This window comes from Malus domestica, chromosome 15 (assembly GCF_042453785.1).
Source record: "Malus domestica chromosome 15, GDT2T_hap1".
NCBI lineage: Eukaryota > Viridiplantae > Streptophyta > Magnoliopsida > Rosales > Rosaceae > Malus > Malus domestica.
Window position 1 is genome coordinate 26,055,100 of NC_091675.1, and position 23,131 is coordinate 26,078,230.

The 23,131-nt window shown below is 39.9% G+C and overlaps 5 protein-coding genes and 1 pseudogene across 7 annotated transcripts; 3 read left to right on the forward strand and 3 right to left on the reverse strand.

The window, feature by feature from the left end:
* Positions 1 to 468: 468 nt before the first annotated feature.
* LOC103401405 (cysteine proteinase mucunain-like) lies at positions 469 to 3,525 on the forward strand. The gene is made up of 4 exons (XM_008340120.4): positions 469 to 1,098; positions 2,446 to 2,681; positions 2,778 to 2,918; positions 3,014 to 3,525. Exons 1-4 carry the CDS (start codon positions 654 to 656, stop codon positions 3,290 to 3,292), a joined length of 1,101 nt encoding a protein of 366 aa, XP_008338342.3. The 5' UTR covers positions 469 to 653; the 3' UTR covers positions 3,293 to 3,525.
* A 1,455-nt stretch (positions 3,526 to 4,980) lies between these two features.
* Positions 4,981 to 6,000, forward strand: LOC103431597 (putative UPF0481 protein At3g02645; annotated as a pseudogene).
* Positions 6,001 to 6,058: 58 nt separating this feature from the next.
* Positions 6,059 to 7,695, reverse strand: LOC103401403 (protein RER1A-like). Its single transcript, XM_008340119.4, has 4 exons — positions 6,988 to 7,695; positions 6,595 to 6,775; positions 6,398 to 6,472; positions 6,059 to 6,304 (listed from the first exon to the last, which is right to left on the reverse strand). Exons 1-3 carry the CDS (start codon positions 7,380 to 7,382, stop codon positions 6,407 to 6,409), a joined length of 642 nt encoding a protein of 213 aa, XP_008338341.3. The 5' UTR covers positions 7,383 to 7,695; the 3' UTR covers positions 6,059 to 6,304; positions 6,398 to 6,406.
* On the forward strand, positions 7,625 to 13,205 carry LOC103416020 (phosphatidylinositol 3,4,5-trisphosphate 3-phosphatase and protein-tyrosine-phosphatase PTEN2A-like). 2 transcript variants are annotated; one of them, XM_008354289.4, is made up of 13 exons: positions 7,625 to 7,821; positions 8,248 to 8,532; positions 9,333 to 9,434; positions 9,520 to 9,576; positions 9,767 to 9,832; positions 10,419 to 10,595; positions 10,725 to 10,811; positions 10,909 to 10,973; positions 11,266 to 11,342; positions 11,804 to 11,850; positions 11,963 to 12,093; positions 12,332 to 12,398; positions 12,537 to 13,205. In XM_008354289.4, the coding sequence occupies exons 2-13, from the start codon at positions 8,302 to 8,304 to the stop codon at positions 13,011 to 13,013; spliced, it is 1,584 nt and encodes a 527-aa protein (XP_008352511.1). In that variant the 5' UTR covers positions 7,625 to 7,821; positions 8,248 to 8,301; the 3' UTR covers positions 13,014 to 13,205. The 2 variants fall into 2 exon arrangements, with proteins under 2 accessions (XP_008352511.1, XP_008352512.1); XM_008354290.4 differs by having other exon boundaries at positions 7,652 to 7,821; positions 8,205 to 8,532.
* Positions 13,206 to 13,741: 536 nt separating this feature from the next.
* LOC103431594 (small RNA degrading nuclease 1-like) lies at positions 13,742 to 18,898 on the reverse strand. 2 transcript variants are annotated; one of them, XM_008369763.4, is made up of 12 exons: positions 18,741 to 18,898; positions 18,292 to 18,474; positions 18,115 to 18,204; positions 17,897 to 17,965; positions 17,264 to 17,404; positions 17,044 to 17,160; positions 16,872 to 16,941; positions 16,604 to 16,704; positions 16,126 to 16,260; positions 15,925 to 16,032; positions 15,593 to 15,700; positions 13,742 to 14,452 (listed from the first exon to the last, which is right to left on the reverse strand). In XM_008369763.4, exons 1-12 carry the CDS (start codon positions 18,771 to 18,773, stop codon positions 14,057 to 14,059), a joined length of 1,551 nt encoding a protein of 516 aa, XP_008367985.3. In that variant the 5' UTR covers positions 18,774 to 18,898; the 3' UTR covers positions 13,742 to 14,056. The 2 variants fall into 2 exon arrangements, with proteins under 2 accessions (XP_008367985.3, XP_017186758.3); XM_017331269.3 differs by having other exon boundaries at positions 17,897 to 18,010.
* A 1,315-nt stretch (positions 18,899 to 20,213) lies between these two features.
* On the reverse strand, positions 20,214 to 22,542 carry LOC103401408 (F-box protein SKIP2-like). Its single transcript, XM_008340122.4, has one exon. It carries the CDS (start codon positions 22,216 to 22,218, stop codon positions 20,614 to 20,616), a length of 1,605 nt encoding a protein of 534 aa, XP_008338344.3. The 5' UTR covers positions 22,219 to 22,542; the 3' UTR covers positions 20,214 to 20,613.
* Positions 22,543 to 23,131: the final 589 nt, after the last annotated feature.

A 23,131-nucleotide genomic window follows, 5' to 3' on the forward strand; every position in this document is an offset into this window, starting at 1 on the left:
TCTCTAATTTATTTTCTTTTGACTTTTAATCTTGGCATTGTTTATGTATTTAGTTGTGCTCTCTAGATTGCAAAAGTTTTCTCCCTTCAGTTGTAAATAATAAATAAATTTATGTATTTAAATATAATATCATTATAAATAAATAAGTGTGACTCGTACTAATATTCATATTATAACAAAAGTAAATTATAGTAATGGTCTCTTAATTTTAACTTAATTGGAGTAATGGTCCCTCAACTAAAAATCAATTACCATTGGGCCCTCAACTTTAATCCAATTGAAAAAATAGTTCATCAACTTTAATCTAATTGTAGCAATGATCTTTATAACATAACTTATTTTGACAAAATTTTGACGAAATTAACGAAGATAACCGTAACTACACATTTTGATGAGTTGATGAACCAATAATAATAAATTTTTAATTAAAAAACTATTACATAATTTGATTAAAGTTAAAAAATCATTGATGCAATTTACTCTTATACACATCTCCATCTCCCAGTACAACTTCCACAAGAAAACTTATGGACACCGATACTTTTGAATATTAAACTCCCTTATTTTTTCTTTATAAACCCATAGCGTCTCCACCCTTTTTCCACACACCTCCCCTTTAGAGAAAACACAAACACCATTCTCCCCCAAAAACCATGGCATCAACCATGTCTCTCGCCGTATTCACCATCCTCTTCCTCTCCTTCACCCTCTCATACTCCTCCCCGATCGTCGACTCTCGGAGCGAGGCCGACGTCAAAGCCATCTACCAAGAGTGGCTCGTGAAGCACCAAAAGACGTACAACGGCATCGGGGAGGAGGAGAGGAGGTTCGAGATCTTCAAGGACAACATGAAGTTCATCGACGAGCATAATGCACAGGACCGTCCGTACAAGGTCGGTCTGAACGCTTTTGCTGACCTGACCAACCAAGAGTACCGTGCCAAGTTTTTGGGCACCAGGAGTGACCCTAAGCGCAGGGTCATGAAAGCCAAGAAGCCGAGCCTGAGGTACGCTTTTCGCGCAGGTGAAACGCTGCCGGAATCTGTGGATTGGAGAGTCAAGGGTGCCGTGAATCCCATAAAAAATCAAGGAAGTTGCGGTGAGTAATTATTTTTTTTCAGTACTCACTTTTTGTCAAGTTTTTCTTTTTGTTGGGTGAAGGAACTTAATTCATCGGTTTACATGTTCTTTCTGCAAAGATGGTCCCCTAACATGTTGATTGATAATTCCATCAGTCTGATTAATTGTGTCATGTTCAAATTGATTCTTGATGTGTGTATCAAAATTCATGTTCAAATTGATTATCGGTGTGACCCAAATTAAACTCGTCACTCAGTCCTCTGCACAATTCAATTAAACAGATTTATCATATTAAAGTCAGATTCTTTGTATTTAGAACTAAACTTTTGATAAATTTAATTAACCGTGTCATGTTTACATTGATAAGTCTAATTATTTCATGTCATGTTGCTGATCAAATGTGCGGATTGATTTTTAATGTGACTCAAATAAGTCAAATCCATAACAAAAAAAACCTCAACTATTAGTTTTGTTATTTTATATGAATTTAATCTCAGTAGTTTGTGTAGCCTTTCTTCTCGAAGGGACAAGGCATCTCCATCTCCATGGGTATGAGAAAAGGCCTCCTGATATTTAGTAATTTTTTTTAATCTTTTATTTTTGTAAAGAAGAAAGGAAAAAAAGAGTGCTTTTGTTGTCGGTGGGAAAAGGTGAAGTCTTTGAATGGTGGGAAGCCCTGCTCTGCACTCCACCACTGTTGAATTTTAGTGATGCACGAAAGGGACCTTGGTTCCTCTCCATATCCTCTTTACTAAGATTTTAGAAATTCGTAAATTGTGTCGTTCATGCGATCAGAAATTATTTTAAAATTTATATTTAAAATTAAATATAAATAATATTTTGATAAAAATTGTGAACACGATTTATAAATCTTGAGATTTTCATAAAAAGAATCCAAAGAGAAGGTGGCAGATGGTTGCTATTTGCCAGTAGTTTGGACTTTCAGTTGCAAGTTGGGATTCCTTACCCTCACCTCAATATAAAATAGCAACATCACTTATCTTTTTTTAAAAAATGTCTTTTTAAAATATTTTTAATAATTATAAATACTTTATAAATTATATATTAACAACTCTTGTGATGGGTGATACATAATGTTATGTGAAAATATTTATACATAATATTGTGTTATTGGTATTGAATGTTATAAAATTAGTGTGATGTGAAAGTCCTTTTCGTATTATTGCGTAATGCGATTTTATGTTATAACATGTGTACATTTATTACCATATCCTATGGTAACGTAAGTATTAATAATGTCACAATATGTTGATGAAATACCAAAATGTTTCTCCAAGCTCACTCAAAACCCAAACATGGCTACAAAGTTTTTGCTCACAAAAACCTTTGAAATTCTTGCGTGCAGGAAGTTGCTGGGCTTTCTCGACAGTGGCCGCGGTGGAGGGCATAAACCAAATAGTCACAGGAGAGTTGGTGTCTCTCTCAGAGCAAGAGCTCGTAGACTGCGACAGATCCTACAACGCCGGCTGCAATGGCGGTCTCATGGATTACGCCTTCGAGTTCATCATCCAAAACGGCGGTATGGACACTGAATCGGACTACCCTTACAAAGCATATGACCAAAAATGCAACGTTGCACTGGTGAGTCGTCAATTTTCAAATGCCAATTCCCTAATTATACTCTTTTAACTTAGGGTTGCCTCTAACATCTTTCTTTTTTGCACTATAATTTTGCAGGAGAACAATAAGGTTGTTAGCATTGACGGGTACGAAGATGTTCCGTCCTATGACGAGAACGCTTTGAAGAAAGCCGTTGCACACCAACCCGTTAGCGTTGCCATTGAAGCCGGCGGTAGGGCCCTACAACTCTACGAGTCGGTAAGCAAACTTCATATATGTCACTACCTCACATAACTGTCTGATAACATAACATGTTCGAGAACTTATTTTGTTTTGGTAATTTTTTTTTTCAGGGTGTTTTCACCGGTGAGTGCGGGTCAGCATTGGACCATGGTGTCGTTGCTGTTGGGTATGGCACCGAGAACGGCACGGACTATTGGTTGGTGAGGAACTCGTGGGGCTCCAACTGGGGAGAGAGTGGATATTTTAAGATAGAGAGAAATGTTGCAAGCACATACACAGGCAAGTGTGGAATTGCAATGGAGGCTTCTTACCCAACAAAGAAGGACCAAAAGTACCCATCAAGCTCTTTCTTTGCTGAGGAAGACATCAAGATGGTCACAAGTGCATGAAATTGAAATGATGGGGGCCTTTTGGTCAATTGCGGTACAATATGCCCAATGTGTTCCATTTTGTGGTCTAATTTTACAAAAAGGATGAGGAGGGTATTGGTATTATTGATTTGGGATAAAATTATTGTTTGTAAATAGATTTTAATTATGTTGAAATTGCACCTAGCAAAACTGATAAATTGGTGCAATCCCATTCCTATTTCAATCAAAAGTTTTACTTTTATTTATATTTACATTACTTGGGTTACTGTTTTTTTCTTTCGTTATAGGAATTAACATTTTTATTTTCTACCAAATCAAACGTATAACGTTTTGAAAACTTTAATGGTAAATCAAAATAGACAAACAACATGACTGCAAAAACCAAAAACTCTTGAAAAATAAAAAGCTAAATGCGAATAAAAACCTAAAAAAAATCCGTCACCGGGATCTACTAACCTGTGTTATTTACAAGAGTAACTTGAGAATCACTTGATTAATCAAAATGTCATGTAATTAATGGGATAATTTGGGATATTAGGTCAATTTAGAGTTCCTTAATTACTTACTTTCATATCCAATTTGGATTGTAAGGTGTATATGGCTTTTGGGGCTTGTTAGACAGAATATTGCTCATGGATTCAAATCTTTAGTGTAGAAATTAAGGCCTATTGGGCACTAATCCACTTCTGTTACTTCAGTTCAGCCCTTAATTCCCACTTTCACTTCGGCAAGTTTCAATAGATGATTTAGATCTTGGTTTTCTCACTTTCAACATTTATTTACCGAAATTTCGATGTCTACAATCATACTTGTGCTTGAGACCTCTAGTGTTAGAACTTGGAGAGAAATGATTTTTCTGAAGAAAGTGAGAAAACCAAGATCTGTTACAATCAAATAAGAAAGCCGTAGTGGCTTGAACATGGAGTTTTCGATCCCAAACATACATATTAGGAAGGAAAAGATCTAGATTAGTCACATCATCTGCTACAAAGTTCGTCTCTCAATAGACATGCCTTCATGTAATGTAGTAAAAAGAAGCCAACCATTGAATATCCGCAACTGTTCCACGAGTCCTCCAAAGAACACCGCATCTTCCTTCAACTGCACTTGTGACCATCTCGAGTTTGAAAAAGTTCATCCCAACTGTAGCAGCAAGCAAACGAACCTTATAAATCACGTCTTATTATTGAAGAAATAATTTCCTTGCCGCAGTTGTTAACAAGGTGGAAATTAAGAGCCACGATGATGATTGAACAGCGAAGGTTGGCACAAGAATAAACCATAAGAGTAAGAATATAGGATCCACGACGGATGCACCTTTGGTTTACATCTATTAAAATTTTAATTTAAAACAACCATCTGGTCCAATTTATATCATGATGTTAGCAACCCATCATCTTCAACCCCTTGATAGTTGACCCTTTGCAAGCGAAATCCAACGGTCCTCAATCACTCAGCTTATGTTGTTGTATCAAATTTAACGATCAAATATGTGCCCGCATTGCGTGATTGCATGTATTCAAGAAAAATTGTTTTGCAGGCTGTGCTTTTTATTGCTTAGGATTCAAGCCAAATACCAATCTCAGGACGGCATTTCTGAGCCAACAACAAAATGGTTGCCGCGACCGCGATAAGGAGCTCCTGAGCTGGTACCTCATCACAGTCAAACTCCTAAAAACCGTCGAATCTGGAATCGCAAAAACTCCTACTTCCACAAACAGATCAGTTGAACTGCCACAACAAGAAGTTCATCATCAGCAGCAGCTACCATCTGAGCCACTCCAAATTGTGATCCAAAATGGTTGTGATCAAGAAATTTGAAGAGTGAACTGAGTAGCGGGAATCCGAGTGAATGATCAACGTCAAAGACGAACTTGATCAGGCCAGCCATGACAACGTGGCGAGTTTGTGGGCAAAGCACTGCATTTACAGAGTCCCACTCTACTTGAGGGAAGGTGATGACAAAGCTATTGTGCCTGAAATTGTGTCACTACCATCACGGCAAGAGGCGCCTTCGCCAAATGGACCGCCACAAATGGCGGTCGCTTCATCTAATGCTTAAGCGGACAAACCAGTTCATAGAGCTGTATCTTGATTCTATAAAAGAAGTTGAAGAAAAGGCTCGAGCTTGCTACGAAGGGCCAGTTGCAATGGGGCTCAGCAGCAACGAGTTCGTAGAAAAGATGGTGCTTGACGGTTGCTTTGTGCTCGAGCTGTTTCGAGGTGCTGCCGAGGGATTTAAGCAACTAGGTTACCCTCGAAATGATCCCATATTTGCCATGCGTGGCACAATGCATTCGATTCAGAGGGACATGATCATGCTTGAGAATCAGCTTCCGTTTTTCATTCTTTATTGGTTATTGGTGCTGCAGTATGGAGATCCTGAGCAGAAAGGACTTGTAGCTAAGCTAGACTCGGGGTTTTCGATCCATTGATGCCAACTGACGAGCCATTGACAAAGAGCGATAGGAACAAACTCCAGTCATCGCTTGGATACGCAACCACCTTCGATCCCGTCTGAACAAGGTGGCCTTCATTGTCTTGACGTGTTCAGGCGAAGTCTATTGCGCACGGGACTTCAGACTGTGCCGAGAGTTTGGATCAAGAGATGGTCACACTCGATTCGGGTGGCAGATAAACGGAGGCAGCAGCTAATTCATTGCGTTACGGAGCTCAGGGAGGCCGGGATCAAGTTCAAGTTCAAGAAAAGGTTATGTAAACTGTAAGTGAAACTTGTGTGTGTAAACTTACGTGTTGTCCTCGAAGGCATCACCGACACAAGCGTTTAGGCAAAAAACTAGTAAGCTAATCCATTATTCTCACCATAAGCGAATAACCATCACAATTACAACATAAACGAATCTTCAATACAAGTGCTTGAGAAGTATGATTCTTGAAGCATAATCGAAATAAACAACAAATTTCAGCCTTCAGCCGAGGAATAACCGCGTTATGTCCAGATACAAGACGCGTGAATTGGCTCCAAAGATGATTCCTCCAGGCCGCATATCTTCCAAAAAACTCCCGTGGCTGTTGAACACAACACATGAGAACAAATTGTTACCATGAGAAATGTTGAATTGGTAGCTTAACTTAAACACAAACAGATTTAAGTCAATGCACCTGAAGGTTTCAGTCCCTAGGGAGGAGGGTTGTAGCCTTTACTGAAGACGAATGAGCTTTCTTTCCATCGTACCGCTGCAAATAATAACAATTTGAGTATGAATCCACAGAAGCAATGGGGACAATGGGGATCAAACCATCAAACCAATGGTTGAAGTAAGACTTATTTCGGGTTCGTTTGGGCGGCGAAGGCAAACCTGTTTCCCAAAAGAGAAGGGGACGTATTTGTATTTGATCATGTGTACAATCTGTCTCCTCATGGTGAGAACGAAGAGCACCACCCAGTAGAAGAGAAGTATTGGCCAGAACACAGGTACATCAAACGCACTGAAGAATGTCATCGCAAAAGCGATGCAAAATGCCTTGGTGATTGAGTACCTTCCACACACAATCACAAAAACCAAACCATTTTCAACAATGACCAAATGGGCAAATGGGCAAATGGGCAATCGGGCAAATGATTGTATAATCTATATGGGATTACCGACGGCGAGAAGCAATGTCATTGAGGAATTTCGACAAACACAAACAGGGCAATCACGAATTGAACGCAAAGGCGACAACTTTACACAGTGAGATGGGGAAATTACCAGAACTTGAACTCGGGGAGGCGGCGGACGAAGGGGCGGAACTCATCGGATCCGCGGGTTGGGAGGGAGGGGCCGTCGGAGGAGGAGAGGTCGTGGATCTCCGGGTCGACCTGAGGAGAGAGAAACCCGATGAGGAGGTTGAGAATGTAGATCCCCAAGCCGTACGACACCACGTAGAAGCCTTGGACCAGGTACACGCGTAAGACGTAGATTAAGGCCGCCGCCAGGCACGCCAGCCACCGGTACAGCACGTGCGGCGTCGTGCGGTCGAGCACGTGCTGGTAGCGCCGCGAAACGCCGTAACTCCAATCCGACACGGCGGCGAACGGCGATCCCTTGAACGGATCGTCGACGGCTGCTGCGGCGAGACCCACTCCCGCCGCTCCAGTGTCCATTTCCCGAGCTTGTTTATTGGGTGGTGGTCTTCTCTCTCTCTCCCTCTCTGAATCTGTCTCAGGGCGATTGTCCTTGGAATTAGTGGTTCAGAGATTTTATATTTGGGGCCGTTTCGTCGGGGAGGGAGGTGACCTCAATTTTATGGGTCACCGGTTGGACCGGATCTATTTCGGTTTGGTTAGGCACGAGTGGATCTCAATGGGATTGTTTTTATTTTATTTTTTTGTTTTTTTTGCGAACTTTGTGAAAACGGTGGTTGACCCTTGGATTCCAAACTTCCAAACTTTGTAATTGCAGCAACACTAACTCTTCCTCCTGCCTGGTAATATTTACGTCTAAACATTACAACTCCTTTTCTTTGCTTCAATCCAACATCTCAATCAAATTAAACACGAACGCCTGAAAGGCTCTCCGCCTTCATACAAATCCAGAATCTCGGTAAGCGCTCTCTCACATTGCCCACTCTATACCTATATTTACACAATTTGGCACCTTATCTTTTGAATTTCTCAATTCGATCGGTGATGATACAAGAAATTTTCACATTTGCCATTGTAAAAGATGAATCTTGACGGATCTTCCTGCGTGTATTTGTGAGGTGTCAATCGTACGATGCATTGTGGTTAATCAAGAACTTGAATACTACAGATTTAGAATAAAACCCATGTCTCTGATTGACTGCATTGTTGGTTTTGTATGTGGAATGTATTAATCGAACCGTTAATCTTCGTTTTCAATTGGGTTTTTACGGTTCAGCTTATGTTCGAAGCACGAATTCCTTTTAAATAACTTTTGATTCATTTCTTTATGTTGTAATGCAGTCACTTCACTTGGTTGTTTGTTCCTATTGATGTATTGTTTTAGGATCTCCATTGAGTTCTACCTGGGCAGTGTTGGGACCTCCATTGATTCCCCTGAATGGAGTCGAAAGCTAATGACCCGTCAACTCAACCTCCTGCTAAAGATTCTGGGGTTGAAAATGCTACTGCTGCCTCTGGTCAAGATAATAATAGCACTCAATATGCAAAAGCGGTATCTGGGGTTTTTCTTTCATTTACAAAGGGTTTGTTTAACACATCTCAGAGCGCAGTGAAGGCTGTGCAGGTCAAGGCGCGCCATTTGGTCTCTCAAAACAAACGAAGATACCAGGTACCTTACCACAGTTGAGGGGTGCTTCAGTTTTGTTTCTTGATTATTAACGCCGTGTGTATCAACAAATTCTAGTACTTTATTAACATTTCAATTTTTGATAGAATGCGAATAGGGTTTTCGATGTAGATTGCTCAGACAATAATTCAACAAAATTACATACTGGTGAATGGTGATAGATTGGCTTGGGTGTTTAGGCATTCGGTGACTAGGTGATGTCAGACTTTTCCTTCATAGTCAACCCATCTAACTATTAAACTTATCATTAGATATTTGAATGTGGCCATTGATACCCAAAGTATGTACACAAGAAATGTTTTTATGGTATTAGAAACTTCAGTGGCATCAAAAGTCCAGTCCTTATTTCCTTGTACTACTTGGCCATGCTGACCTTTTGGACTATTGTGTGAGAACTGTTGGAGTTTGGTGGCTTGGATTAGAGCCACATTTGCGTCCCACATTGGCTAGAAGAAGAGTCATGTAGTACTTTATAAGCAATGGTACCACACACACATATTGCCAAGGCCTTTTGGTAAGACCCCACACCCGTTTCTCCCGGGTGGCTAAAGTGGGGAATATCGGCAATATTCGACTCGTGTGTGTGGGACCCATCACTTAAGCATTCAGGAATTATTAGGGTGTATGTGCATGTATATGATTTTTCTTTTCTTTGGTTAACTTCTTAATCATTGCAGTCAGTTACCTTTTGCACCTACCTTTGTTTTCACCTAAATAAAATTGTGAGTTTTCCACAAAGAATGTTGCCTATGAGAGCCACCTATTCTTCACTAAATTTGCAGGAGGGGGGTTTTGATTTGGATCTGACATACATTACTGAGAATATAATTGCAATGGGTTTCCCAGCTGGAGATATAAGCTCAGGTCTATTTGGATATGTTGAGGTAATAAAATTACATAGTTTTTGTTTGGAATCCAGTAAGCTTGGGTGTGTCGTTTTTAACATACCAACTACAACATGTGATGCAGGGTTTTTACCGAAACCACATGGAAGAAGTCATCAGATTTCTTGAGACTACTCACAAGGTGGGAATCAGTTTTCAAATTTGAAGGCATAAATACTTGACTTTGGAGCATGAAAATCTATTTACAGTTCAGGAAAATATCTGTTGAGCTTAAAGAACATGGTGCTTCTAGGTTATCTCTGCGGTTCTGTTCCTCTTTTCGGCCAATGACTGGTTTAAAAAACTCTGTCAATTTGACATTTGTTTTGCAGGGAAAATATAAAGTGTACAATCTTTGTTCAGAGAGATTGTATGATGCATCGCGATTTGAGGGGAAGGTGTGTTTTTTGTCTTCACTTGCATTGTGTTGAAGGCTTAAAGAAATGTGAAGGAATCTGATAATCCGTCTTAAAGAAATGTGAAGAAATGTGTAGAAAAATTGCAGGATTTACTTTTTATTTTTTTCTGGCATATATATTAGCTTAAATACAAGTCCATGGCCAACCGTCAGTTACCTTGTCAGTGCACCAAGTTGCAAGGCTGTCCCAGGTTTTTGGTTCTTGCCGTTTGCAAAAATGTGAAACCTCATTAGTAAATAGAAAAATAAGGCATGATATTGCTGCTAGATGAAGGGGTTGGCACTTTTTATACGCAAAAAAAATTAAGCAACACTGTATCATTGATGGAGCTATTAAAGTTTTTCAACATCTTGATTAAACAACAAAATGGCCATATCATAAGATATTATGTGAATGATGTGATAGACTAAGGAGAGCTATTTTGTATGCATTAATGTATTGGGAAAGAAACTTGAAAGTATTGTCAGAAAGATTAAGAAGTTTAACTTTTCAATGCTGCAATTCTGTTTTTCAGTCATGTTGAATAACAGCTTCTTCTATATTTCGCTTCTCTGAATGTTTTAAGGCTGCAAGCTTCCCGTTTGATGATCATAATTGCCCCCCAATCGAACTCATAGAATCTTTCTGTCGAAGTGCTCATTCATGGTTAAAGGAGGGCATTGAAAATGTTGTGGTCGTCCATTGTAAAGCTGGTATGGCAAGGACAGGAGTAATGATTTGTAGCCTTCTCTTACTTCTTAAGGTGAGATCAATAATCAGCACCTTAAGACCTGAGGGTTGTATGCTGGAAACATTGGTGCTTCTTTTGGCTCTATATTTCTTGCACTTATGACCATAACCTTTTCTTGTTTGTTTTTCCATGACTCTGCAGTTCTTCCCTACGGCTGCGGAGGCCATGAATTACTATAACCATAAAAGATGTATAGATGGAAAGGCTTTGGTTCTCCCTAGTCAGATTGTGAGTCGGTTAAAATTTTCGGATTTCCTTTTCAAGCTTGATGTTCCTTATCTATCTACATCATTGTGATTAACAATTTTTTCTATTATCTTCCTAGAGATATGTCAAATACTTTGAGCATATCTTAAAACACTTCAATGGAGAAACTCCTCCACCTCGAAGGTACACTTTTGATATTGTTCTCCAAAATATATCAGTCTGACCATTCACTTGTATATATATCGAAGTGTTACAGTGGTGTTGTAATGAGGACCTAGGTTGAGGAGCTAAGTTGAGAACTGAGGTATTGAATCAGATATAGGTTATTAAGGTGCACAGTGGGTGAGATGCATCTCAATCGTCCATATCTAAAGTTATCAACGTAGATCGCTTGCCTCTGTGTGTGTGTTTGTGTACTAGTGTGTCTGTACTGTAAGACTCCATTTTAGAAGGTACTAAAGTTGTGATATTATAGGTGCATGCTCAGGGGATTTCGGCTTCACAATTGCCCTTATTGGATTAGGCCCTCCATTACAATCTCGGATCATAAAGGTAAGCTTTGATGCTATCATCCTTGCAATATTCTGTGATGCTCTGAACCATCACACTTTTTATAGATATTTATAATTAGTATATAAGATGCTGTACTGTTCTTTGATTCCCAAGAGGCAATTTTGTTTTTAAATATTGATCCTTTTTCTAATATTGTTCACTTCGTGAACTAGTTACTTGTCCAACCTTGAATTTGTTAGCGTTTGTGATAAGGGAATCTAGTACTGAGTTACAGATAACGCTTCGCAGAGTTGCCGTTGAGTACTCGTACAATACTTGAAGTTGTGATGATTATACATTTTGTGTGTGTTTGCATCTTTGCGTGATGATTCATTGTGTGTTGTTGCATGTGCGTGTTTTTAGAGCCCTGCATGCATATTCATTTCTTAAAATGCCTTCACTCTTTCCACATTTAGAAGCTGTTTTATGCTACTTATCAGGATGTTTATCCTAATGCACAGGAATTTTGTTCTCATCAAGAAAGCATCCAAAAACAAAAGATCTTATGGTAAGTGCTTGTCAAAGTAAAACGGTTTTGATATGCATGTTATATTTTTTTTTTATACATACGTAGAAATCCATTGAATTTCTGATTTAAGGCCACTAACTCATTCTTTTAGCCAGAAGATTTCTGGATCAGTGCACGGAAGAAAGGGATTGTGGTTTTCGCTCTACCAGGGGAACCTGGTCTTGCTGAGTTAGTGGGGGATTTCAAAATCCATTTCCTAGATAGCCATGGAGATTTCTATTGGTATGTAATCGGTTCCCCTATATTACTCTTGTTTATGTTATGATGCAACTTTTCTTTACTAGTTTAATGACGAATGTTGAATCTGTCATGCTTTTGTTTCACGGAACCTGCTCTAATATTGCTATTCTCATATCCAAAATTTTACTTTCAGCAATTGTGGTACAAGAAATGGAATAAATATATATAAAGAGACTAGACTGCCAGATTGATTTCGTTTGTATTCTCACCTCTTTTTCAGCTGGTTAAATACAATGACAGAAAACAGAAAAATCTTAACCGCAGATGACCTCGATGATTTTGACAAGGTTAATGGTTTGACCTTCATCTAATTACTTATGAATATGATATATGTCAAATGTTAGATCGTCTCTTACTTTCTCTACCTTACATTTCTGTTTCTCCGTGGTGCTTGCTTGTGAAACACCTTTGGTTGTGATTTGCAGAGAAAATTCCCTTGTCCAGGATTTCAGGTTGAAGTTGTGATGATAGACTATGATGGTACTGCTTTGCCTACAAAAGATAAAGCAGATTCTTCCGGTAGAAAACCTGAGGGTAGCTCAAGTGACGCCAATGCTTCAAGTCGTGGTGTTGCAGGAAACCCCAACCAAAGTAAAATCTTTCAGCGTGAAGATGGTGACGATGTATTTTCAGATAGTGATGGAGATGAGCCTGGGGATAAAACGAGCAGGCAACCGGAAGCTAATTCTAGAGCTGGAATTGCTGCATCCAATCATCCATCTAACACCAGAAGTGTGGATAGCCCGCGGAGAACTTCCAGAAAACCGACTAGTGATGGAGCTGAAAAATCTCACCTGGGCCACTCCCGCAAGTTGAGCTCATCGGGGGCAGATGATATAAGGGCGATAGCCGCGGATGCTTCAGTTTTCTCTTTCGGGGATGACGATTTTGATAGTGAATGAAGCAGTTTGACCATTTTACTTGACATTGTACAAGAAACACCACTTTATTGTGTATTTACAATTCCAAACAATAGATAGCAGAGCTCGGAAGGATCATAGGAATCAGATGTTGGTTGATTGTTTCCTTCATTGTTTTCAACAGAGGTATCAGATGCTAATTGAAAAGGGGCGTTAATCTCGCCATTTTTGCAATCCTTTAACAGTAAAATCCACCCTACTCAGTTCGTTATTTAGGTAAAATTGCTAACACGAAATCGTTCTTTCTTTTTTTGAAAAAAAGAATCAAATGTTGTATCACCAATGTCTTTCAAGAATGTGCTAAGGGTTCATTTAGCTTTTTCAAGGTTGAGGCTCGGCCAGAAGTTATAGGCCGAAGACCTCAGAAGCGAGAGGGCCTAAAATATTATTTTAGGCTGAGCTTAGAGTTATTCTCGGCCGAGTAGCATTCATCTAGAATCTTGTTGTGGGTTGTCTAGTAAGGGCGGCCGAATCCTACTGCAAGGAGGATTGGTTTAGATAAGGGTGAGATAGTCGAAACCTAGTGCAACAAGGAGTCTTAAGGCTAAGACTGAGGATGCTGAGAATTAGAGGATGAATCTGGTTTGTTAAAGAGCTTGGTTCAAAGTTCTAGTGAAGTTAGGATTGGCCGAGACCTAATCAGATTAGGTAGAGAAGTTCTAATCCGAGTATGATTCTAGCTCGGCCATAAGGGGGTTTGCTACTATAAATAAAGAATAGAGTGCATCATTCAAGGCCTCTAATTCAACACACAAATGTTGTATCACCAATCAAAGTTACATATAAATAAATCTGTATCTTTGGAAAATCCCACCAGTCAAAATTGATCAGCAGCAAAACTGATGTACTTCTCGAGGGATGCAACGGGGAAGCCATAATTGCCAAAAAATGAGACCTTCGACCTTTTTCTTCATGAAGCCTGATGTTAACTGCCCATCACATTCAAAGAGCTACGAGCAGTTGCAACACGCTGAGCATTGACGTGCCTCCAGAGACGCGGATAATTCTCGGGGCCACGCTAAATTCTACTTCCCTTTTTTCTTGCCCCCTTGGAGTTTAGAAACAATCTTATTCAGTGTCGAAATTTCAAACTCTTTATTTTGAAGTTGCTGCTTCAGTCCTTCAATCTCCTTTAATTGATCAGAACACTTCTCTAGGGCCTTTTGTTGTTCTTCCTTCAAACGTTCCATCTCTTTAAGGTGATCGCAGCACTGATTTAGCTCTGCCGTTGTCTCCTCTTCTGCTTTCTGACCTGTCTTTTGTTTTTTATGTACACCCGAGTTCTCTTCAACTTCTAAAGCTCTCTTTGATGAGACTTGGGCAGAGGAATCAACGTTTGCCATTTTACGAACGAATAAATCAGCAGTTACACCTGTGCTGAGCTTAAATGCAATAAGTTTCTGGGGCCGTCCACATGAGTCCTATAATAAAAATAGATTAACATTGTTATATTCTTTATAACCAAACAAATCCGAGCGCCTTACAGATGACAGAATTTCCTTGTAATGACAACTAACCCCATCACATGAAGCACACAAATGAAAATCAACGGATATATAAAGGTCGTACCCAGTGCACAAGGCTCCTGCTTTACGCAGGGTCTGGGAGAGGTGAATGTCGGCTAGCCTTACCCCCATTTATGGAGAGGCTGCTCCCAAGTCTCGAACCCGAGACCTATCGCTTATGGGCGAAGGCACTTGCCATGTAACCCGAGACCTACCGCTCATCAACGGATATATAACCAGAAAAATATACTCATGTAAAAAGAACAGCATGCACACAATAAGATCTCTTATATATGTGTTCGACATTGTCAATGAGATATGTTTATACCATATTTAGGGCCTCCGTATTTAGATCTCGTACAAATACTCAGGAGACTTAAATGTAATTATGTAAGAAAGGAAGTGGCAAATATGTAATAAGCGATGAGTTCTTATTCTATAAAAGGACTCCTCACCCTCACAATTAGGGGAGGCCATTTCTTAAGCCTTCTCACCCCTCTCACATCCCCTCTCATATTTAGAGGTTCTCTCCCTCACCTCTCAGATAAATACAATATCAGTGTGGACGTAGCCAAACCTCAGGGTGAACCACGATACATCTTGGGTTATTTACATTTCTTGCAGATTCACGGGTCGGATTTACGTTGTTCCAAGACCTCCGGTTTTGTGCATCAATAAGATATCTTCTAGTTGTGGGACCCACTTCACATCGAACTTCAACAATCAAAATGGTCTAATTTTTAAGTCTATAATCATAGATCATCCTTGCAAAAAATCAATTTAATCCGAAACCATTTACCCATTTAATGGTAATTCCATGTTTCTAAGAACATAGTGTTCATCAATATCTTTAAACTCAATTAGACGTCTCAAACATTTCCAATTTTGGCTAATATTTTGCAAGATGTTCTACGAAGTGCAACTTGAAAAATAGATGGTTTGGATTTTTGGAGTTCGATGTGGTGTGGGCCACACAATCAATCCTCATTTTTCCAAAAAATGGGGATCCCCTTAAAGCCTCTGGTCAACGGTATAAAGATATATAAATGTATGTACCTTCTCCCGGCTGCCTTGGACTTTTTCATATGCCTGATGTGCTTCTTGTGGACTCGTAAAGATAGCAAAGGCAGAATATTTATCTCCTTGCACTTTCACAGATGGTTGCTGGAAATGATTAACTACATTAACTTCACAGTAACAAGCAGGGAAGAAAGTGGGAAGGGGGGAGGAAGAAAGTTATGATATCCCGACCATTTTATCCAAATGAAAGCCAAACCTTGGTATCTATGATATGGTGTGTGAAGGTCTTTTGGAAGTAAAACCATAACATAATACCTCTATAGCACACTGAACCACTAAATTTAAAAATGTAGGGATATATATTGAACCTTGACTTGTATTGTATAGTTCCCAGGAATGACATTGTGCAGTTCTTCACTAGGCACTGTAATTGGTATCCTATGCAGGAGTAGCTTTGCCATATTAACTTCACGTACCTACAATAGAAGGATTTATTTAGACAATAATGAATGATCTACCTGGAATTACTGTCTTGGAGTTTAAAAGATGATGAAAAACTAGAAACTCACATCCTCCTGTGCTGGGGGGGCAATAACACCAACTTCGCCCTTTATCTTAGCAAGAACTAGTTTCATTGCAGCACAAGCATCATCCAGACAATTGTGTGGAGAACCTTGCTTCCGGACTTCATAACCCAATACAGACTGGATAAAATAATATGGAAAAATAAGTCGTCCACCTCAAAAAAAAATCCCAACACATGGTTTCTTTGCTTTAGTTCTTGTTAGAGTATAACAGAAGCTTTAAAAGGTGATCCCAAAAGCATCTCCAAAGTGATAATACACAATGCCACAAAAAAAAAAAAAAACAAAATATGTAGACCACCATCCTAAATAGCCAAAGTTAATAAATAACTGCCCACATTGCAACAATCAAGAACTTAAAGGTAAAAAAATTTCAAGTCATCCCTCATTAAAGGTGGACAAACACTCAATTGCAGAATCATGCAATAGACTAATTAATAGATTCCAGTTTCTTATAACTTGCCTTGCACAAATTGTTCAAGGAAGGTTTTCTATGAATAGGTCCATCAGAGTATCTGTAGATATATGCAGTATCGATCACCCTGGCATGTTCTAACTTCAGTGCTGTGAACAAAAAAGATCAATATTAAGAACAATGAACAATACAGCAAAAAATTAAAAAAGAACTACAAAGTCATACTTAAATTGCAGAAACTGAAAAGGAGAACAACATATAACGAGTTGTTTCAAAAAGGCCCAAATATCTACTTATAGAATAACAGTTAACTTACCTTGCAGGTCATTACATAAGCTATGCCCGACTAAAATAGTACCATCTGACAACAACTTCTTCAAGAGTTTCTACAACATAAACCAACAAGTTTAGGTAAGAAAGGGTCATGCATAATCCCTTGAAATCAGATTGAAAAAGAACCCCTTGAATCATGTAAATAAACTTCATACCTGTATATCCTTCAATGTGCATGTAATTCCATCCAAATCCGATGCTGAAACTCCTGTAATCTCAGATCTGTAATCAGTAACTTCTTTGCAAGGGTTTACAAATTCATTCAGTTTGACCTGAAAAGCCAAAGTCCAAATTCATAAGGTTACAGAGAAAAGGGACTTTGAAAAGGCCTAGGTACTAATCACGTAACTAGTCTCCATTGAAGAACAGCTATACCTGTAAATCGGCATCCACTACGCACACCTTTACTAAAGCTTCAGAGCCATCTTCACATAGAACCATCTCACAATCAACAGCAAACATTGCATTTGAGGTCATCACCTTGGATTTTTTACCTAGCTTTGTAGCTACCCAATCCTGCTTCGTCATTTATACAAGTTAACAGGGAGAAACCACGTGACCAGGTAAAACTTACAGCCATTTGAAAAGCTAAGATTTCTACAGCATATCACTTTTAATTTAGTCAAAGTAGAAATGCCAAAGTTTTTGTAACCAATTTTGTAAAATCAGGGCCAAAACAATTGGAAATCAAATTCTATTACTTGTTATCATTCAGTTTACAGCGACAAAACAGTTTGCCACGAAATATCTCTTCCATAAAACAGAAGGTATCCTTTTCCAACAGAAAGGATATACATGGACAAACAACACCGTAAAACACCTTATCCAAAAAAGGATCATAGGCGAGTAGGAAAATACCTATCCCGTGTACGAAGTAATAAAGAAATCTAAAGCAATGCAGAAATGAAAGAAACAATTTCACTACAAAGGATTCATACAAATGTTAAGACACACTCAAACTAATGTAACTTTAAAACAAAAATGCAAGCAGAGATACAGCCAGGAAACCTGATCATTTGATGCGAACGAGTAATCCAGTGGATATTGTGGGTGCTCAAGAGTTGCACAGACAAGCTTCTGCATGGCCATCATCACGACAAAATTAATACTATCTAACAAACTGTGCATAATGAAAATAAAAAGGCAATTAACAACTAGGGGAGCATACCCTTCTAAAATTACAGGGCCAGCAAAAACCAATAACTAAGTGTAACAAAAAAAGATACCTGCTCCGGGGATTCATTTTCCGGAAAATTCTTTAACAATTGCTCCACGGCTTGGCGGGTTGTATGGCATTGGACAACTTTAGCCAAAACCTGAAAACACAAAAGGGGCAACAATCACCATCCGAATTAAACAACTGTTCTATCAAATTAACATACAAACTGGACACAGCTGATTACCTTCAAATCATCCTCATTGTTCAAAGTCTTCAAAAATGCAGTCAGTACATCGTTGGACCGCCTACCGGGATCACTCAAGCTAGCCCCAAACTTCTTATCATAACTACTTAAAAACTGCTTCCAGTCTCCTTTATCACCCTTCATCCCTCTCTTTTGGGACAATTTCACAATTTCCACAAGAACCTTTCCACCACAATTTCAGAAAAATTCAACAAAATTCACACAAAACAAAAGCATCCAACTTTTCTCACAATTAAACCAAATAAGTTACAACCCAATAATGCTTAAACTTAAAATTTGAGAATTTGGCTTTTAATCAGTTTTATCGGCAGCCCAGAAAGTAGAACAGACGAAAGCATTCGAATTGAGTAGAAATTTGTGAGGTGAAAGCTCAGCTTAGAGACCAAGAGTATGAAGTTGTGAGAGAGAGAGAGAGAGAGAGAGGGAACCTTTTTCTCTGCAGTAGCGAATAAATCATCCATTGGGGCGTTTTCCGGTGACGACCAAATGCAAGGCGAAGAGCAACGGCGCGAAGTTCGTGTGGCGGGCGGCTGAAAAAAGGGGCACTGAGAGGGTTTTTGTTTTTTCGCTTATAGGGTTTAGCTTATGTTACTTACAAAGGAGGATCCTCAAGGGTGTTTTCGATATTTTCCGGTGCACTCCATGGCAAAAGACCAAACATATTTTGGCTTATTAATTGATTTGCTCGTGAAACAGTCATTTAATCGCATTTCACTTCTTATAGCTAGTTTTGTCTCATTTTATTTCCCGAAATTATCATTTTCTTCTCATATAGTCTCATTTCATCCATTCCAACAAATAGAAACTAAAGGTTAGCATGAACATTTCATTTTTTACTCCAATCTTCAAATCCGACTTGCTTGCTAAAATAATCCCAAATCCATTTTTCATTATTCTAATTCAAACAGATTGGATTACTTACGGATTTACGCAAAACTATAGCTGTTGGTCTCCGTTTTTCATTTATTTAATTCTCAAGTTTCATGTGTTTACTAAAATATAAGTAAGTGAATCATTTCACTTTTTAACTTTCCCATACGTCTAATTACACACAGGAAAAAATTTTCTCTTGAAATTCATAATCAAACACTTAAAAATCAAGAATTAGATTGACAAGGAGGAACTAGTTGATTTGATTCACTTTTCTTCTCATATTTTTAAGCTCTCTTATTCTTTTATTTATTTATTTTTTCCATTTTTGTTAAGTAAGAGATTGAGTTGTTTTGGTTTGAAAATTGCTTCATCGTTTTCATCCACACCACCTCAAACTCCTTACAATTCAGCAATGGCATTCCTGATTTTGTTTAGGGCCCATGTAACCTTCTGATTCCGTGATGCAAATAAAGAAATTTGAAAATTTCTACTAAAACATTCGATTGTTTTAGTCCAAACGACTAAAACATTCGATTGTTAAGTTTCTAATTTGAAAATTAGTCTGATTTGACTAATTTTTGCAAGCGTGGCGTTTGAAATCATGTTGTGATGTAAGTCCAAACGAGTGATCAGTGTCGTAATAACATGGTTCATATGAAAATAACGCATCTCCAACGGAGGTAGCAAGGAAGATGCCAATCCGCTGGCAACAAACAATACATGTAACGTACGGGACATTCAAGGAAGAAAAAGGAGGTCAGGTTCGGGTGCACAAGCTGGCAACAATATTCTCAATAGTCTTTCACGCGGGCAAAGCAATACCACCGCTGGCAATTCAAAAGCATTAACTTAATAGCTAGGCTTGTAAACAAGAGATACTTGTGTAACTGCTACCTGCAAAGTTTGTAAACGCTAACGTTGCAAGGCGCTTTCTTCTCATTCCTGTTCTCCTTGGATGATCAAAAACCGCTTATCGAACGCATCGTGCATAAAAGACCAACACCATCCCAGGCATATCAAGAAAGCAATCACACGAAACATCGCCACATTAGATTGAGCACAGTTACATGGATTGTATGATTACACAACATAGAAGCAGAACATAACTCCATTGCGCTCAGATTAAACGCAATCAAAATGAACGTGGTTTCAAGTTCTTACATGAACGATGGTATCAAGGAAAAAGTAAACAAGTCGTGATGTGAGCAAATTCCGAAAACAAACTGCAAAAGATGAAGTTGTTTTCTGGATAATTGAGCTAGACATTACAACTTGAATGCCAGCAATTCTCTGCATGCATTTTCTTGCGAACAAAAATTCAATACGACATCACGAAAAGCCCCTAGTAGGCCATGAATACACTGTAAACAACGTACCACCGTGAGCTGAGGCCCCGAGGGCAACTTTTGTAGCGCACGAGAACATCACCTACAAGTTTGAACTGGAACTACTCTGACTAACTGACCACCTTCTGAATGTGCAAGGAACAAAACTCCTACCTGAAAAAACCCCAAACTTTGTTCTCAACAATGCCAATGGACTATTGCTACTTGCTGGAGCAATAGCAACCGCTACGTGATCAACCGGAAACTCCACATCGCTTTCTACGGCTCCACCTGCACACCCACTAGCATCCATTGATCCAATTTCACCAGCTTCCCAATTCACAGTCAATGATCCTCTTCGTTCCCGCAACCACTCCGCCGCCTCACCACTCACTCCTCTGCACTTCTTGACCTTAATCTTGGACAAACTGGGACAACCCCAAGCAAGCATTTCAAGCCCGACATTGGAAATTGGGCACCCCTTGATACACAGCTTCTTCAACGCCACGCATTTCGCAGCAATGCAAGCAAACTCTGCATCTCCAATTGACCCGCTACCGCAGAGCGCCAACCTCTCCAATTTTTGGCAATTGGAAGCAATTGCAGTTAGGCTCAAAGAGGTGGGATTCACACCAATCAGAACAAGCTCCTGTATGTTGGGGCACTCTTTCGATATGGCAATCAAACCCTCGTCCCCAATCCTATTCGTCCTCCATCCATCAATGTGAAGCTTCCTCAGCAGCTTGCAGTTTTCGGCAACACAAATAAGCCCAAAATTCGAACACTCAGGAGCCTTAACAATGTGCAAAACCTCCAAATTCGAGCACTTCGAAATGGCGGAAAGCCCCAAATCGGTCACCTGCAACCTCTCCAGGTGAATTTCAATCACACCCTGGTTCCCATTTCCAAGCTTTTCCAAAACCGTATCCCAATCCCCCAAACAGCGGATTAGCTTCAGAGTCTTGAGATTCTTGGAACCTACGACAAGCGGCCCGAAGCACTGTCCGTTCAGTATCTCCTTCAACGTTATCGATTTCAGCGACGACGACGCAATTTTGTCGCCGATCGGCTCTGAGCCGTCGTGGACGCCGCGGAGCCTCTTCACGGAGAGCTCCTCGAGCGCCGGGCAGTGCTCGAAGACGGCGTTCATGGCTTTGGCGCCGAACATGCACGAGCCGCAGGAGAGCTTCTTCAGGCCCTTACAGTTCTGCGCAAACGTGGCCATTCCGAGGTCGGTGATTTCGCGGCAGCCGCGGAGCTTGAGGCGCGTGAGGTTTTTGCAGCGAATCGAGATCAGGACCAAAGCGTCGTCGTCCAGGCTGATCGATTTGCGATCGCATCGAAGCGCAAGCTTCGTGACCGAGTCGAAGCGGGCGAAGAGAGCAGGCAGGAAAGGAAGAAGCCCAGCCTGGGCGTTGAGAGAGAGGCGGTGCCGGCTCTGTCCGTCGACTCTCAGCCACCGGTGGCAGACGAGCGAGCTCCGTTTCCGGTCACCGGCGCAGAGGAAATGGAAAATACTCGCCAGACACTCGTCGGGAAGATCAGACGTGTAGTCACGGCCCTGAGTGACTTCCCCGTACAACTCGGAGTCTTCGTCGGTCGAGGATGAAGCAATCGCCACCGTTTTGAAGCTGAACCGTCGGCTCGTTGAAATTTCTCTGGGGCTGTGCTCCGCCGGAGCCTCAGGAAGCGAAGAGGACTGTCCCATAGCGCTGCTGCAAGTGAATTGAACGCGCCGCCAGAAGAGAGACAGAGGAAGAGAGAGGTGGTGGTTGGTATTTTCAATGTTATCTTAAAATGCGTGTGTGCGTGTCAGTTCTTCTTGTGAGTCGTGAGCGTATAAAATAGAACTCTCGGAAATAGGCGCGTAGAGAGAGAGAGAGAGAGAGAGAGAGAGAGAGTGGGCGTTGAGTGCGTTTCATGTGACCCGTCAAATGGGATGCTCCGTGGCGTCCTCGCAATCTCCACGGGCCACGGCCGACCATCGTTTTTCATGCTTGGCCGTCAGATACGCGCCCTTTGTTTTGTTTTTACTCTTAATTTTTCAGGGTCAAATTACAGATTTTATCATTTATCTCCTGTACATTATGGATTATTGCAACTTGGTCCTTCATTGTTTTTTCTTCTCAAGTAATTTTGTGGACTTTTTTAAAACTGTGTTTAACAAGGAGTGTAGACCAATGTAAATTGGTTTCGTTATTAATGGTGGACGGGGTTCAATCTGCTCCATTTTTGGGTGAGATCAAACTGTTGTATTGTCTATGTGGTTAAAGAAACATCTTGCATCGATTAAGAACTTTTACAATTTCTACATACTAAAAAGCGAAATGAGATACTAAGATAAGGTTGGTTGTTTGAAGATGGCGAATGATGTGGAACAAGTGGGAGTTAGGAATCGATGTTAAAGTATTTTGCAAACAATGGTAATATTGAAATCATTGCTTTGATAGCGACATATGTAAATAAATGATTTAAATCATGTCAATTTTCTTCATGTAATCACGATTTTTTATTAATCATGTCATGTTTATTGTAGATTAAAATATACACCAAACCATACGGGCGAATCCAACTTCGATGATTTTGTTAGTTTTCGGCATATATGTGTATTCATAGATAGA

Excerpts from the sequence above, each read along its gene's own strand:
- LOC103401405 (XM_008340120.4), top strand. The coding sequence starts at position 654 with ATGGCATCAACCATGTCTCTCGCCGTATTCACCATCCTCTTCCTCTCC. Across the intron at positions 1,099-2,445 it reads AAAAAATCAAGGAAGTTGCG|GAAGTTGCTGGGCTTTCTCG; the intron begins GTGAGTAATTAT and ends TCTTGCGTGCAG. Across the intron at positions 2,682-2,777 it reads AAAAATGCAACGTTGCACTG|GAGAACAATAAGGTTGTTAG; the intron begins GTGAGTCGTCAA and ends ATAATTTTGCAG.
- LOC103416020 (XM_008354289.4), top strand. The coding sequence starts at position 8,302 with ATGGAGTCGAAAGCTAATGACCCGTCAACTCAACCTCCTGCTAAAGAT. Across the intron at positions 9,833-10,418 it reads CATCGCGATTTGAGGGGAAG|GCTGCAAGCTTCCCGTTTGA; the intron begins GTGTGTTTTTTG and ends GAATGTTTTAAG. Across the intron at positions 11,343-11,803 it reads TACAATCTCGGATCATAAAG|GAATTTTGTTCTCATCAAGA; the intron begins GTAAGCTTTGAT and ends CCTAATGCACAG.
- LOC103431594 (XM_017331269.3), bottom strand. The coding sequence starts at position 18,773 with ATGGATGATTTATTCGCTACTGCAGAGAAAAAG. Across the intron at positions 17,161-17,263 it reads TAGTGGATGCCGATTTACAG|GTCAAACTGAATGAATTTGT; the intron begins GTATAGCTGTTC and ends TTGGCTTTTCAG. Across the intron at positions 16,705-16,871 it reads CTTATGTAATGACCTGCAAG|CACTGAAGTTAGAACATGCC; the intron begins GTAAGTTAACTG and ends TTTTGTTCACAG.
- LOC103401408 (XM_008340122.4), bottom strand. The coding sequence starts at position 22,218 with ATGGGACAGTCCTCTTCGCTTCCTGAGGCTCCGGCGGAGCACAGCCCC.
- LOC103401403 (XM_008340119.4), bottom strand. The coding sequence starts at position 7,382 with ATGGACACTGGAGCGGCGGGAGTGGGTCTCGCCGCAGCAGCCGTCGAC. Across the intron at positions 6,776-6,987 it reads CTCCCCGAGTTCAAGTTCTG|GTACTCAATCACCAAGGCAT; the intron begins GTAATTTCCCCA and ends TGTGTGTGGAAG. Across the intron at positions 6,473-6,594 it reads CCTTCTCTTTTGGGAAACAG|CGGTACGATGGAAAGAAAGC; the intron begins GTTTGCCTTCGC and ends TATTATTTGCAG.